This window comes from Megalobrama amblycephala, linkage group LG1 (genome assembly GCF_018812025.1).
Source record: "Megalobrama amblycephala isolate DHTTF-2021 linkage group LG1, ASM1881202v1, whole genome shotgun sequence".
NCBI lineage: Eukaryota > Metazoa > Chordata > Actinopteri > Cypriniformes > Xenocyprididae > Megalobrama > Megalobrama amblycephala.
In genome coordinates this window covers 12,602,296-12,617,962 of record NC_063044.1, presented here as the reverse complement: position 1 = coordinate 12,617,962, position 15,667 = coordinate 12,602,296, and the positions used below count along the sequence as shown (strand labels likewise).

Below are 15,667 nucleotides of genomic sequence, written 5' to 3'. Positions count from 1 at the left end.
AAAATGACGGGATTGACACCACAACTCTATAATGTTAGAGCGCTAAACAAGAGGCTATAAGGTTTAGAAATGTAATGTTTAGGTTAAAACATAAATGTAAAAATAATATTAATAGTAATTTAGCGAATTAAAATTAATTAATGTCATTTAGGCTGGCTGTTGAAGCGAGTCGATGCCAAAGGAAAAGGCACTAGAGGGCGCTGTAGCGTCTGTGCGGATGATGCAAAACCGTAAATTAAATTTAGCTTTTTTACATATTAAAAAACAAGTTGTATATCATTCATATAATTTTTAACAAAATCATAATCTTGCATAAGGAAACTTAGCTTGTATCTGTTAATTCTATTAATCAGTGTTACTATAAAAAACAAATAAACCGCATTTTCCATATTTCATTTCTGGTTTAAAAAAGGAAAAACGAATGGACCCAAAAGTACACGGACCAATAATTTAGTCTTTTTTGTCATGGAATTTCACTAGGCCTATGTCAATATTTAACCTTTAAACATTTCCTGTTTCCCCTACAAAACTCCTATATAAATGAATTACATTTAAAAATATACATATCATTATATGCATCCAGTTTATTTAGGCCTACCTAAATTGCTGCTGGATCCATAATAGTAAATAAACATATTTGTCATATAATTTCACTTAAATTGACTTTTGTATCGGAGAAAGAACGCAGGACAACTTAAAAGGGCATGACAAATCATGACATAAGGCTGACATCACACACAAAACCCTCGATGTTTGTATACGTGCATACCAGCATACCATTACGACATCCTTCATGAATAAACATGACAGCTGATGTTTGTATACGTATATACCAACCAGGCCATACGTACCATCGCGTCACATATGCAAATATAGTCTCAAATACAACAATTTCATTGGCTGTTGTGTGTGTTGTTGCGTTAACGCGAACAAACAGTGCGTGTTGACACGGTCAAAAGTCACGCGTTTCGTTTAAAGACATTTGGCCCCGTTCGCGTTCCATAGAATGCTAACTTTTGGTGATTCCCGATAGAAATCTAAAGGCGCAAGTTGACAAAATATAATGAAATAACCACCTTAATGTGTAATGTTGACAATTTTTTTATTTTGACATGAAAGCTTACATGTTAAGGGAGCAAACTGGCCCAAAATCTCAAAATTGACCACTGCATGAAAAAATGATGTTTTCACCTGCCGTGTCTCGCCTTAAATATAATAATTGTTTTAGGGACATATAATAAATATATAAAAAGGCATCAGAGTGATCAGAATATTTGAAGAGTTACGCTATAAATCCAAAATTGTTAAATTGAGAAAAAAGGCATTTTCTTTCCCAAAAGACTGTTTGTATCAAACTTGTTTCAAACTGTAATATATCATTATGAGTTTGTAATAACATAAAAAAATCAAATCCATATTTTGATTTTAAACATTTATTAAACAAAGACATTTTTTTCTCCAAAATGCAATATATCCATAACACATTTTTCCCCAAAATGCTACAAATCCATTTCATCAACAAAAACTCACTTTCTGTATGAAATTGAGCAAAGACATAACAATAAATAACAAGGAAAGGTTGTCTATACATATGACAAACCCCAAAACTTGAACAACATCACTTATATTAAACCATTAAACCAATTTTTAAAAGTACATTCATCTCGCTGCCTTTTTCAGATTGCATTCATTTCAGTCTGATATTAATGCTGTTAATAGCAACAAAATTCAAATTCATCCTGAACTCATACGTAACATTAGAGCAAAATTTTGTTTCTGTTGCATTCATCTTGTTATTCTGTACACTACATTCATTAAATTTTCAAAACAATGTACGAAACTGTACAATTATTAAGTTAAATAGTATTAAATAGTAAGTTATCTATACAAGTCCCAAACTTGGACAACAGATTTCTAAAAAATACATCCATCACAATGCTTCATAAAAACATGTTCATAAAAACAATATTTCTGTGTCATTAAAAAACATAACAATATTTCTGTGCAAAATATAACTTTAAATAAACAATACATCTGTGTGAGATTGTGCAACATAACTAGGCTATAAGCAACCATGACAGTCGATTTACATAACAATGCCAACTTGAACAAATTTCTTATAGTGGAACACAGATATATGAAATACATTAATCATGTTGTAGTGCATGTTATTTATTTATTTATTTATTTATCTATCTATCTATTTATCTATTTATTTATTTATCTATCTATCTATCTATTTATCTATTTATTATGGACAACTACAATTCAGTGCCATTGTGAAGTGCCATTATCTAGACACACCCAACCACACACAGACTTTCTCCGCACTCACTTAACTCCTCCTCCTGTTTGCTCAGGTCTTTCTCACACACACGTGTTCACACACACTTATTATGCACTGAAACAGTGAACTCAAAAGGCACAATCGGCAGAATTATTCTTCAGGGCCGTCACGGTCGGCATCATTTACAATGAGTGCTCCATCATAGAAGGCACACACAGTGTCACTGGCACCAATTTCAGCAAGCAAGTTAAGCACATCCTTTCTTTTTGCATCCTTCACTGTGCTTACATTTGGGAGCTGACTCGGCTTGAAGTTTGCCCAGTTCTGTCCTCGCTTCAAAACCGAGTGATAGCAGAAGTCACTGTTGTACACAGTCTTGAATCCAAGTTTGTCATTCCTGAGTTCCAACATTCTTGCATCACTGAGCTTGAATGACTTCTGTGGCTTTACAAACACCTGTGTTGCCTTCTTGAAATCATAAGCTTGCCAGTCCTGGCCGTAGACATGGACATGTCCATGGTTCCTCAAAATGTCATAGTACTCTTCGGGCATGAGGATGGTATTGTGCTTTCGAATCTGCTGCTCAATCCTCCCGAAAACGCGGTCAACAGGAAGGAAACTGTGTCCCCTGATGGGAAACACATATTCCGTGATCATATTAGGACAATTCTGCTTTGTTAAAGCAAACAGCATTGACAGAACATTCACATTTTTGTTTTGTCCAAAACAGGAATCACTGAATAATCTCAACTTCTGAACATTGCAAAGTGCAACATTCAATGGCTGCCGAAAACAGTGGTTCAGAGCAGAAGCAGTCAAATTACTGTCTTTTCTGTTCTCGTGTTCCATCCATGTGTAAAGATGGATGTCATCCTTGCTTTGCTTGCTGCCTTTCCCAGCATGGACAACAACACCAAAGATGTACATGACGAGCTGGCGGGAGTAGTACGCCTGACCAATGGGGGTTTTTGGGAGTACCAGATTCTGCATCATGTCGAAGCAGACTGTCAATGCTGCATTGTCACTTTGCCCAAGCAAATCATAAAACACCCTTGCTCGTCTGCGATGCAAAATGAAAGATGCTGATGCTGTACGCTTCTCCTCTTCGGGCAAGCTGGGGTTCTTTACTGTGAGATGAAACTTTGCACATGTAGAACATGCGTCGGTGGCTGGATGTCCAAATGCAAGGTTGAAACTGTAGCGGAAAACACTGTAATAGAGAGAGTAGCTAACAGCATCATGATTTTGCTGCTTGAACAAATCTTGCATTTTTTTTACGCTGAGGTCACTGGGAAGGTATTTCCGCCCAGGTGCTCCTCTTCTGCCATAGTGGCTTGCCCTACAAGTGAATGTTTGAATGTGATCCATCACAAGTTTCTTCTTTTCTTCATTTTCTGTAACTTTGCGAGCACCACCCCTACGTTCTGGTCTGGCCTCAGCATTCTCTGCATAATATCTTGCCACTCGAGCTACTCTATCTTTGCCAATACCTGCAACGACAAAAGTTAAAATAACATTTTATTTCTTTGTTAAGAGGAAACTGAGATAGCATAGGCTAGTGGCTCATCAGAATATACAGTGGCAGTCAACCACAAACCCATTTCAGCCTGAAATGGGTTGGCCTACAAACCAATAACTTGAATAACTTTTTACATAATATCTCACTTTTAGCATGTTATTTATTTATCTATTTGTGTATTTATCTATCTATTTATTCATTTATCTATCTATCTATCTATCTATTTATTTAATTATTTATGAAATAAAACAAATAAACTCACCCAGCGCTGCACAGAAAGTTGCCTTGCAGACAGGAACCTTCGTGGGATGATCCTTGGAGAGCAAGTAGTACTCGTTCGTGACCTCCCTCTCCTTCTGTGCATCTTCAATTGCCACCTTGGGACGTCTTCGCTGTACCCGTTTTACTGTTATCAGGCATAAAATTGCTTGGTCTTGTTCGGCCTTCGTGGTATGACAGTAGAGAGTGTCGAAGTTTTTTACAAGATCGTCAGCTGTCAGTTTGTCGGCATGACAAAAGTTTTTTGATTCACTGTGAGAACAAGCAATCGCCGGTATTTTGCCACCGCCTGAGTTTCTGACTCTCTTTCTGACTTCCCTTTCGTGGTTGTCTTTTGACGGCTTCCGCTTCTTTCCCACAGACGACACGACCACTGGCTCCTCAATACCATCAAAGTTATTCATTTTAGAAGCCTATATAAAAACTTAAAAGTCTGAGGCGAGTGTTTACCGGCGTCTACTGACAGGGTGCCGCCATGACAGTTTGCGTCATGGAATGGTGCGCGGTGATTGGTCGAATGCAACTGTAGGCTTTGCGGAAAAACAGGACTGGCGTTTGTCTCTGTTTGAGAAAAAAGGGAAGAAACAGGGCAGCGAAACACGGCGGATATCGCGTTTTGTTAAAAACTGATTATCGAACTTTGAATAGAGAGTCAATGGGGAGCTTGTTTTGGCGGTAACTCGTTTTTTTCAAAATTGGCGTTTATCGCGTTTTGGAACCAAACTCTTCAATTGATGTGACACTATAATATAACTAAATGAAGGTGATTTTCATTGACAAACAGAGATTGAGAAAAGCACAGACACACTGATCTGTCTCACACTTTTATTCCGACATGATATTTCAGTGTCACAGTATCAATGTAATGAAGAGACTCTATAACATCTCACTGTCACTGATTCATCATCAGCTCAAAGCATTATGGGTAGAGTCTCACTGTCACTGATTCATCATCAGCTCAAAGCATTATGGGTAGAGTCTCTCTACAGTCTGTTCTGATTCATCAACAGTTTCATTGATGATTTATTACCAAACCCAAACCCAGGATAGAGAGGTTGAGTGAATGTGGTCTGGACTGTGTGGAGGTGGGTCATTATGTCTCCAGAGACGCTGTAGAAGGACAGAGTTCCTGCACTGTGATCCACATACACTCCTGTTCTATAGTAATTCTCCTCATGTACTGTTCTAATGCTGACGGGCTTTACAGGGAGTTCAGTCCATTTGTCTTTGTGTCCAAATGAGTATCTGAATCCATATCTGGAGGAAGAGCAGCTCAAACTCCAGGACTGATCACTAGCTCCAAACCGACTCTCACTCCCTGCCTTCCTCTTGATGCTCTTATATGACACTGATAAAAACACTTCAAGACCTCTCCACTCAACCTCCCAGTAAGAGCGTCGATCACTCACACTCTCTGTACACAACACCTGAGACCAATCAAATCTGTCTGGATGATCAGGATACCACTGAGTCTTTGGGTAAGTGTCAGTAATCAGTGTATTTCCCTCAGACAGACTGATCCATTTATTCACCGTGTTCAGATCCAGAGTGAGCTGACGGGAATCTGATGGAGATAAAACACATCACAATCAGGAATGATCAATCTGATCTTTTAATGTATCTGAACTCTTCATGTTCAGTATTTCAGCAGTGTCTCAGTACAGTTGAGCAGATATCCTGTGAAAATCATCATTTACACGATCAACTCTAAATCTCTTCTGTCATGTTTTCTTTCTCCTTCTCCAGGAAGAACATGAACACACTCAGTGAGTTTCTCTGCTTGTTTTCTCGGTGACTTACATTGTAGGAAGTCGTTCCTGGTCTCGGGAAAGTCGATGTCTGTGGAAATCAAGAGACATGAAGAGTGTGATTATCATGTCAGGAGAAAATGATCCCTTCATCCATTGCTCACACATAAAGAAATCCTCCAACACAGAAGATATTTAGAGAAATGCCTCTGCTGTTTCCTGACACAGACACTACTGAGGGTTTGATATTATTGACACGTCACCATATTTGATTTGTCTTCTGTAGACATGAACTGATCAGAGGGAACAGGATCAAATTTCCCTTTGCTCCCCATACAGAGAAATCATATCGCTTCATAATACTGATTAAACTTCAACCTCCTTAGTAATGTTCTTCAGAGAGACTCTGATCAATCAATAAATGTCTCCTGCTCAATCATTTGATTAGCCGACAGTATATTATAATTCTACTGTTTATTATGAACATGTCTGAATACATGGAAGACACATTTCAGCTTCAGTTATCAAAATCATAAAAATGATGTTTTGGTTTAAAATTCTTCTAAAAACATATTTGGTATCATCAGTATTTGAATGTGTGATTTTGACAGTAAATCCGGGCTACAGTAGACTCATGTTAGTGCTGTTAGAAGTGACCCAGTGTTTGACGAGTCGATCTCTTCTCTCCTTCAGTTCACCAGATTGAACTGCTTTTACCAGTTTTACTCTCATTCTGCAACTTTACCATCCTTACATTTGCAATATTATGATTTCACACTGGTTATGCCTCTCAGATAATCTACCAGCAATAAACAAAGCATGATATTAATTGTTATTATTATATGATCGACAGTTCCATAGATGTTTAATATAGAATATAAACTACATTGTCTAGAGTTGTAAATTATGTAAAATAACTAAATTATGGGATCAGATCAGGGGTCGCGATCTTACTGGACTGGCGCTGCATTCAACAATGAACGAATTCACGGCAACAATGGCTGGAAAGATATAGATCTTTTTAAAATGTGTTTTTTTTATTTTTGTATGATCTACATAGGGCCATACATGTTTAATATAAAATATTTAATATGAAATGTTACAATATATATACAAGGTTCCAGTTTAATTATACGAAAATACAGCAAAATGGTTTTTATTTGTAAAAATTTCCTTGTGTACATTATCAACTAATTGCGCACATCTCTCTCTGTCTGTGTGACGCACACAAGAGCGCCCTTCAAGTTGTTGCAATCAAGTCATTGTAGATAGATAGAAATGGTCAGATAAATAGATTGATTTTAACAATTTAACACATTGCTAGCATGAATTAGCATATTGTTAGCATGTACACTGTAAACCCTAATGTTGTCTTTACTTAAAGCAGAACTCAGTAAGATTTGCGAAGCTCCCCCTACAGTTTCCTTCAGTGAATCACACTGTCGTAAATACTCCAAGCGCAGCTCTGGACTACAACGCTCACCACGCAGTAGTTTTGCAAATACAGTACAGGAAAGAGGAGGTGGGTCATTTGCAAATACAGTACACTCGATGGAGGAGGGTAATTTTCGAAATTGTCTTATAAAGTCATAATATATACATTGTTTTTGAATTACCGTAAAGCATTTTGTCACTCCCGCGTGAACGTGATCATGAGGCAAGATTGTGTCGTGTCGATGCAGCTCAACTTGCAAATGCTGTATTCTGGCGTAGACGTGCCAGAGGGGGTTAGTGCTCGCCTCAAACACACCACTACAAGTCAATTAACCATCGTAAGGACTTAGAAAACTATTTATGAAGGTAAAAAAAGTTACTTAGTTCTGCTTTAAACAATTAAGTAATCTTGACTAAATATTACTTAACAGTTTGCATTTTAGACCTATAACTCAAAATATAAGCTAGTTAAACTTATTTACCAACAAAATACATAAACTTAAGATTTCAAGTGTTATGAACTCAAAATCATAATTAAAATAGCTTGCTCTGGTCTTCCTTTGATGTGATTGGGCATGCAAGGAGTTCTGCCTGGCAACAAGAGAATTAATGCACTGATTAGTGGATATTTACAAAAGGTGGTCCTTTTCGCCTCGTTTGTCCGTTGCTTCTGACACGGGTGTGAAGTTCGAGACGGGATTTCTGGCAAGATGGCGCTCTGAGCAGCAACATTTTCCAGAGCTCATCAATCAATCCCTCAAAAATCAGTAAAACCAACTTTTTTGACCAATTTTCAAAACCGGACCCACCTGCCATTCGCTGATTGGGTGATGCAAGGCAATGCTGATGACAGCCGTGAGACTAGAAAGCTCTCTGAATATCACCAGTGAACTCCGTCTCCGATCGGCGCACAGGGACAAAAATAAATAAATAGCCTAAATTAAACGCACTGTACTGTACAATATTTTCATTGTAGCCTAACTGAAAACGCATTTTGGCGCATAATTTCAACATGCTGCTATTTAGCCTAGCTACTACTAAATGCCTATTTCACTTTATTTTTTAGCAAATAGACAGAAAGCTCGAATAAAATAAGTCATTTACATTATAGGCTAATAATGTTCACATTTGTAGTTGTCCATAACAACCCCAAAAACTTACCTGCTTGCCTTGCACATCTAATTAATGGGCACAGTTTTTCAACTATTTTTTTTATTTATTTATTTATTTTTTATTTATTTTTTTTGCTGTGGATGTTATTGAGCTTGTAGAAATCGGAAACAACACCAATTCTGCGACACAGATGAACCTTTATTGATATCTCTATCAGACAATGCCTATTTTATATGCCAAAAGAAACAGCAGGCAGTAAAAAAATATTAAAATAAATATCTTAATGTAGACACAGGCTATAGTCGCATGTTTTGGCAAACAGTTGAAAAAAATAAATAAAAAACGGCATATCGTAGCTAAGCCTTATAGGCTCAGTCACCCCCACAAACTTAAATTAGAAAAATAAATATTCCATCCCTCTTTGAACGAACATAAAGTCTGACCAGGCTAAATTGCCTGTATGACAAGTCTATGCCCCAATAGCCCATGGACTTAGGATCATCCCCACAGACTTGAAGCATAATGAAATAGCTACGCCATCACAGTTGCGACAAAGAAATTCTGGCAAAATAGCCTTGAGCCTCGGAACGTAAAAGTGAGGCCAAATAAATAACACACAAAATGTTTAGAATAGAATAGAATAGAATAGAATAGAATAGAATAGAATAGGCTTAAACCAATGCGAACGTAAAATTATCAGCTGACCGAACTCAAAAGTTTATGTTTATGATTGGTTCAACCGCCCTGCCCGAATTTAATTAAAATATTATTTTTTGTCACGTCATCCGCCCGATCCGCGGTTTATCCGCGGAGTCCGCGGCTGTAACCGCCAACCGCGCATCTCTACTGTGAAACGCTTGGAAATGGCAGTATAGCCTCCCCCCTTATCATGAGCCTCCACTATCTTCTTTCTGAGCTGAAGACTGATTTCCTTTGTCTTTGGCATGGTGAGTAAAAGTAGTCTCTCCCAATAATGTGATGAAGTGCCCTGTTCCTTGGAGTCCTTTTATGCTCATTGAATGCTCAGGTGTTGTTAGGAAGCCAATTGACTGCACAGGTGTGGTTTGAAAGCTGTTTGATTAATTAGGTGTGTTTTGAAAGCAAAAATTCACATGGGGGCTAATATTTTTGACCACCCCATTTTCACTATATTTGATATAAAGCAAGCCTAAAAATGTATTTCATATTCCAAAATGTACCAAAAGCTACTAAATAGCACTGGTGAATGTTTGATTATATCAAGTTTTATCAATGCTGCAAACATTGGAAAGATCTTTAGGAAAATGTTCCAAAATTCCTGGGGGGCTAATATTTTTGGCCTCAACTGTATGTTTGAACAACTTTCTCGGGAAAGTTACTGAAGTTAAAAGAGATAAAGATGGACCCTGGATTGCTGCAGTTTTGATCGTTGAAGGAACTCCACTGATTTTTCTGAATGTTTATGGTTATAATAGACAATTAAGGAACAAAATATTGCTGGAACAAATTTCAGAGACTATTAGTGAATTGAAAGCACTTTTCCCAACTGATAATATTTTAGTGGGCGAAGACTTTAATTGTGTCCCTGATGATAGAGTCCCGACAAAGTATGTTGATTATGAATATAATCAAAAATTACTAATTCAAAAATTACTAATTACCAATACTTAATACTTAAATTACTAAAATTACTTAATCCTTATTAACCCTAATAGATGTGAGAAAGTACTCAATTGATTATGGTAAAAGACTGTGTAAAAAGCAGAAAGAATTAGAGAGACAGCTTATAAAGGACATTAATGATTGTTGTAAGAAGGATCTGTCATTAGATACTAATAGGGTATGATAAATGGTTATATTAAAATCTAAATTAGATGATTTGTACCTGAAAAGGCACAAGGGGCATATATATGATTCCAGAGCAAAATGGATTGAAGATGGTGAGAAAAACAGTTCCTATTTCAGTAGATTAGAAAAAACAAGACAAGGAAGAAATGCACTTACTACTTTAAATATAAATAATAAAACTGTAACTGATCCAAAAGAAATAGATAATAAAGTATATAAATTTTATCAAAACCTATATTCATCATCCTTTTCTGAGGCAAAATTTTATCAAAAAAGTAGATCCTTTTATTCCTAAAAGTGACCCAGATTTTAAAACGAATTGTGACTCTGAATTAAAAATTGAAGTAATTGATACAGCTATAAAGAAAATGGCTGTAGGGAAGTCACCAGGTCAAGATGGACTTACAACTAACTTTTATAATTTTTTTTCTGGTCTGCTATAAGAGAAATGCTCTTTGAAGCACTGAAGGAATGCTTAGAAAGTAATACATTATTAACAAAAATGAAACAAGCTATAATTGTGTTAATACCAAAACCTGTAAAATTAGGTTAATACCTGTACCAATGGTTCTCTGTACCAATTTCGGTACCACAGCACAATCTATTGGAACTATTTTACTATTTTATATAGCCTATTTTAAAAACATTAAATATGATTTGGAGTGTGTGTGTGTGTGTGTGTATGTTTGTGTGTGTATATATAGGCTACCTCAATGAAATAAATTTTGAAATATAAAAAAAATAAAAAAATATATGCTCAAACATCTATTTTGTACTGTTGAAAAAAACAGCATATGCTGGTAAGGTAGGTTTTGAATCTGGTATGCTGGTCAAGTGCTGGTCCTAAACTGGTCCTGCTGGTCCATCCTAGTCCTAAACTGGACCTGGACCAGCATGGACCAGCTCAAACCACCATACCAGCTTCAAAATCTACCTTACCAGCATATGCTGTTTTTTTCAACAGGGGTAACAGACGTGCGTGTTTATAAAAAATTAGCTATTCTGTCAGTGAAACAACACACTACAGCCTGTAAAACTATGAAATAAATATCAATAAATAATGGTAACCTAAATAATAAGAAAGTTAAATATTATTTCAAAAAACATTAGTTTATTTCCACACAAAGATCCCAAAAGTCCCGTTATTCTATAGTCTTTGATAGCCTACCGCTCTGCGCTTTGAGAGGAATGTGGGTCACGAGCAGGAAAGAGACCATTTCTCTTTAATAATATCTTCATGTTATCTCCTGATGTTACAAGCAACTGACACTTGTTGTAAAAGGTCTGAAGAGCGAGTTTTATCCTCCGCAGGGGCAAGACATTCAGGCTATGTTTGGTTTTGCGCTGCCAGAGAAAGCGAAAGTAAAAATTACCGGTGTGTGAAACGCGCTATACAAATAAACTTGACGCGCCTTATAAAGTCTAAAAACAAGCACAAACTGTGTTAAATAGAAACTGACGTGCAAGCAAAAAAGGTTCTGTCCTACTGTGTTTTTTCTACTTTACCACAGTAAAGAATGCGAATATGATAGGCCTAATTAAAAGCGAACCAAAGGAAGAAACGTTTATGCATGAGTGAAGATTTGTGTAAAGAAACAGAGATTCCATGTTCAGTGGAATAACTAATGGAATATTGTTAAATTCTCTGATAATCAGGTGACCAGATCGCGATTGACAAAACAGAATACAAAGCTTAAATGTACAGACTCACGTACCTCTCATTCTGCATGAACCAAAATTTTCCATGGCAGCGATGTCACATTAATTCCTAACCTATTATTTCTTTTGTAAACAAAGCTTTGTGCTTCACTCGTGTCATATTCACGTAAATACTGCCACAGCCCTATCAGTGGGTACCGAATATACCCGGATTCTCGGTACTACCGGTACTACAGAAATGCAGGTATCGTCACATTTTCAAAATTTCAGTACCGACTTGGTACCGAAGTACCGGTACTTTTGACAACACTACTCCACACCATGGAAATTTTGACAACTATGTGTGCATTTGACCATTCAGGCGCAGAGAGAACAGATCGCGTGCTGTCTGAGAGAACTTGAATTGTGCGCAAGAAAGAGAAAGCGGTTCTGGTCTGTGTCATTCAGCGCGATTCCGCCTATCCCACCTTCAGTAATCGATAACGAATTGTGATTGAAAGTATGCAGTTCACAATGTGTGTGTTGTCATCATTAATTTCAAAGTATTTCCACACCTCTGAGGCTGACGTTGTTTCTGCTCTCCAGGCAGGCATCCCGAAGCATGGCAAGGAATGCAGAGTCTTGTTCCCTGTTCTCAGGGAACCATGGTAACATACGTAACCTGAGACGTTCCCTTTTGAAAGGGAACTTGCTCTGCGTTTGCAAAAACGCTATGGGGAACGATATACCCACGTCTCCATGCTTGAGGAGAGTGCATGCCAAAAAATATGGCTGACAAACGTCGAGCAGTTTCGAAGGAAACGCTTAGCAACTCACCCTCGGTCACACCAGGCTAGAGGTCTGCATTCCCGCGGGACCCAATAAGATTTCTTGCTGCGCGGGATTAAATTTTGAATGAAAGGCGGATTGCGGTCGGTAACTATAGTGTGCATTAGGCGGGAGCGGGCGGTCTGACAATAATCCTGTCGCTCCCGAAATGATCTGACATATGCGCATCTGTGCTTGAACTTGAAGTGAACAAAACTTTCTGCAGTGCTGCCGTTCACACAGTCCCCAGTTCCCTGTCCTGAGAAACCTGGCAAGATGTGTTATTTGCATTAGAGGTCTGTGCGAGTGCACCTTCAGAGAACATTCAACCTTTGTGATCGGATTTTGGAGGAGAGATGTTCTTGAAACAGTCGTCTGTCAGCGTCATTCTGTTCTTGCGTGGATGTTATAGATTTCATTTTGCAGTATAGCTAGTAAGCCAACATTTTTTCTCTGACATTTGTTAGGGTGTTCACAGCATCATAGACAAATAACACATCTTGATATGCAACATTTTATATTTGTTATCCCCAATCACTCGCTTTCTTTAGGGGAAGTTTAAACGCGAGATTCTGGAAACGATTAGCGGGACCCGTCGGGTCGGTAAGAAAATCACTATATGCGGGTAGCGGGTGAACACAGAGTGAATTTTAGGCGGGAGCGGGTTCGTGCGGAATAGAACCTTGCGGGAGCGGGTGGGAGCGGGACGAAAAAAACAGTCCCACGCAGACCTCTACACCAGGCTGTCAGTGACGGCATTCCCTATGGCCAACAGCCCAAGGTGAGCCTACAGAAGGCCTTCCTCAAAAGAGAGAGTTCAAGTTCAATTTTATTTGTATAGCACATTTCCAACAGCCCCCAGGCTGACCAAAGTGCTTTACAGAAAAGCAAGAATAACACACATACACAATAAATAAACCAGAAGAAAATATAAAACCACCCATTAAAAGTTTAACATATCACAGTAGTCGGTACACTAAGGAAAATAAAAAAGTTTTTAGCAAGGACTTAAAAATAGACAAGGAAGGGGCCAGCCTAATCTCTAAAGGCAGGGTATTCCAAAGTCGTGGCCCTGCCACCACAAATGCACACTCCCCTCTACGCTTTAGTCTAGCGCGTGGAACGACCAACAAAGCCTGATCACAAGAACGGAGGCTTCTGGGTGGAGTATAGGGATGAAGGAGTTCAAATAAATAGACAGGAGCTTTGATATGTACGGATTTATAAACGAAGAGAAGAATTTTAAAGTCTATTCTCTGACAAATCGGCAACCAGTGAAGGGATCTAAGAATAGGAGTAATGTGTTCATGTTTACGACATTTTAAAAGAAGTCTGGCAGCAGCATTTTGGACAAGCTGAAGTCGCGCAATTTGAGATTTAGATATACCGCAATATAAGGAATTACAGTAATCTAGACGCGATGTAACGAACGCATGAACAGCCATTCCGAGAGTTTTTGGAGTGAGAAAGTTTTTAATTTTAGACAGTAAATGGAGCTGATAAAAACTGGATCCAATAACAGAGGAGATATGTCTATCAAATTTTAAATGCTGGTCAATAATAATACCTAGGTTCTGCACCCGTGTCGATCTAAAAGTGGATAAACTTTCTAGTAGAGTTGTTCCGAATTCCGATACCAGTATCGGAAATGCCTCCGATACTGCCGAAAATGCTGGCATCGGAATCGGCGAGTACTGGAGTCCAGGCACCGAAGAAGAACAGAAGAACTGACCACCTGACTTCTCCTTAAAAGGAGCATAGAGCTAACGTTAACGCATCATGTCGGCAGTTTGGCAGTACTTTACAGTGGATTTTCCCACCAGTAAGACGGCGAAATGCAACATATGCAAAGAAGCAATTTCGAGGGGTGGCACGAATGTTGCAAATTTCAACACCAGCAACTTAATCAAACATTTGAAGACGCGTCACACTAAAGAGCACGACGAATTCACCAAAGCTAAGGGTAAAAAAAAAGGACAAACTGCAGCAGCAAACTCTGGAAACTGCCTTCCAGCGACAAGATAAATTCCCCAAAGACAGCCAAAAAGCAACAAAGATAACCGACAAAATTGTGGAGTTTATTGTCCTGGATGACCAACCCCTTTCTGTCGTCGTAAATGTGGGATTTCGCCACTTAATGGAGCATTTGGAGCCAAGGTACTGTTTGCCAGGTCGTAAATATATTTCTGAAACTGCGCTACCCAAATTATACGAGACAGTTAGAGAACACATTTTGTGTATGCTGAAAGACGTGCATGCAATCAGCTTTACCACAGACATTTGGAGCTCCGACGTGTGCCCCATATCTTTGCTAAGTTTAACGTCACACTGGGTGGACAGAGAGTCAACATTTACCCCTCGAAGTGCGGTGCTGCACGCGAACGAGTTCTGAGGGTCACATACTGGCACATCAATTGCCGAAGCAATTGAAGAGATGCTAGTAAAATGGAAAATCCCCAAGTCCAACGTTCAAGTTGTTTTGCGCGACAACGCTAGCAACATGAAGAAAGCCATGGATGAGATGGATGTAGCAAGTTTGGGATGCTTCGCCCACACTCTCCAGCTGGTGGTGCTGGTGGTCAATTTCAGCTTATGGAGCTGACCACGACCTGCCAGTGACCCTTACGTCTTACCAGTGGGCTTTACTGGAGAAAATCATCATTGTTCTGGCACCATTTGAAGAACTGACCAGACAGATTAGCTCCTCCACCTCTTCTGCAGCTGAAGTCATTCTCTCAGTCACAGTGCTGAAACGCCTGCTTGCTCGGGAGAACGAGGGGGACACGGGTATAAAAACCATGAAAACAACCCTTCTTGAGGCTGTCCAGAAAAGATTCAAGAATATCGAGAATGAGCCCTTGTATGCAGTTGCCACTCTTTTAGACCCACGATTCAAAGACAGGTATGTCTAATATGTTTATTAAATGTCTATATTATAAACAAAATTTTTAAATGGTTGTTTTGGATAACTAGATATTGCATTATTATTGATTA

At 38.5% G+C, this 15,667-nt stretch overlaps 2 protein-coding genes across 2 annotated transcripts in view; both read right to left on the bottom strand.

Annotated features, from left to right (window-relative positions):
- Positions 1–1,462: 1,462 nt before the first annotated feature.
- Positions 1,463–4,784, bottom strand: LOC125263263. The gene is made up of 2 exons (XM_048182263.1): positions 4,069–4,784; positions 1,463–3,777 (listed from the first exon to the last, which is right to left on the bottom strand). Exons 1-2 carry the CDS (start codon positions 4,487–4,489, stop codon positions 2,438–2,440), a joined length of 1,761 nt encoding a protein of 586 aa, XP_048038220.1. The 5' UTR covers positions 4,490–4,784; the 3' UTR covers positions 1,463–2,437.
- A 112-nt stretch (positions 4,785–4,896) lies between these two features.
- The window catches only part of LOC125263229 (stonustoxin subunit alpha-like), a 36,945-nt gene continuing 26,174 nt past the window's right edge, over positions 4,897–15,667 (bottom strand). Inside the window, exons 6-7 of the mRNA XM_048182220.1 lie at positions 5,886–5,924; positions 4,897–5,649 (exon numbers count right to left, since the gene is read on the bottom strand). Of these exons, the coding sequence (XP_048038177.1) occupies positions 5,069–5,649; positions 5,886–5,924 (620 nt within the window). The 3' untranslated portion in view covers positions 4,897–5,068. The remainder of the gene's footprint in view (positions 5,650–5,885; positions 5,925–15,667) is intronic.

Coding starts and splice junctions, on each gene's coding strand:
- LOC125263263 (XM_048182263.1), bottom strand. CDS start 4,489: ATGAATAACTTTGATGGTATTGAGGAGCCAGTGGTCGTGTCGTCTGTG. Junction 3,778..4,068: donor AACTTTCTGTGCAGCGCTGG/GTGAGTTTATTT, acceptor TTGTCGTTGCAG/GTATTGGCAAAGATAGAGTA.